We start from the raw sequence: 957 nt of genomic DNA on the forward strand, positions 1-957 counted from the left end.
ACACATGCCTCCTCCTTCTTCCTGGCGGGGGCAGGGGCTCCGCCTGGAGGACCTGGACGGGGGACGCTTGCTCATGACGGCATCCCGGAGGCTTGGCGCCAGCCCAAGGGCGTGGGAGCCGCCCGGCCGCTGACGCTCCAGCGGGCACGGAAGTGCAGGAGGGTTTATAGGGCGGCAGCAGCCGTCCGGGAGGCAGCTCAGAGTCTTTGGGCCTCAGACCCAGCTGGGGGGACGCTGAGTACGGAGCTGGACGCGTAGTGAAGAGCCCAATGACAGAGTGTCCCGCTCACAAGGTCCCAGAGAAGCAGCTCATGCGGACGTCGCCCTGATGGGCCGCTTGTTCTCCGCCGGTTCCGCCGTCAGAAGGAGAGCACTCACCGTCCTGGGCGTCATGCTGGTGGCGGCCTGCGCACACGGCCTCTTCCCCTTCCTCCGGAGAGGCCAGGACCTCCTGTGGGGTGAGTAACTAGTAAATACCGTCTCCGGCCTTGGGAAGCCGCTGTCCACAGCCACGGAAGCAGACAGTGGCGCGGCGGCCCTGAGAGCCAGGCGAGGCGCGTGCCGTGCTTCCTCCTGCGTCCTGAGAAGGGAGCCGTGGTTCTGGAGGGTGGACGGGTCGCAGCTCGGTCCTGTCTGAAGAGTAATTCGGGGTCTCTACCCACGAGACTCTCCATTTCACCTGCTTGACTATTTGAAAAGACTGTGTTTGGGAGAAATCACGTGTTCCTTTTTCTGGGCATGTGTGTGTCTAGGACACGGGGTGCTGCAGTGTCCAGTGTGGTCTGGGGCGGGTCGGGTGCTTGCAACAGCCACGCCGCAAGCTCTGCGTCTCTTTGGCTAGAAGGAAAGAAAGAAAGAAAGAAAGAAAGAAAGAAAGAAAGAAAGAAAGAAAGAAAGAAAGAAAGAAAGAAAGGAAGGAAGGAAGGAAGGAAGGAAGGAAGGAAGGAAGGAAGGAAG

At 60.5% G+C, this 957-nt stretch overlaps 1 protein-coding gene across 1 annotated transcript in view; it reads left to right on the top strand.

Moving 5' to 3' along the window:
* Positions 1–328: 328 nt before the first annotated feature.
* TPO (thyroid peroxidase) overlaps positions 329–957 on the top strand; it is a 48,635-nt gene continuing 48,006 nt past the window's right edge. Inside the window, 1 exon segment of the mRNA XM_032867016.1 lies at positions 329–458. Coding sequence (XP_032722907.1) covers positions 329–458 — 130 coding nt within the window.

Source organism: Lontra canadensis, unplaced genomic scaffold, assembly GCF_010015895.1.
Source record: "Lontra canadensis isolate GAN:19392208 unplaced genomic scaffold, GSC_riverotter_1.0 scaffold32, whole genome shotgun sequence".
Taxonomy (NCBI): Eukaryota; Metazoa; Chordata; class Mammalia; order Carnivora; family Mustelidae; genus Lontra; species Lontra canadensis.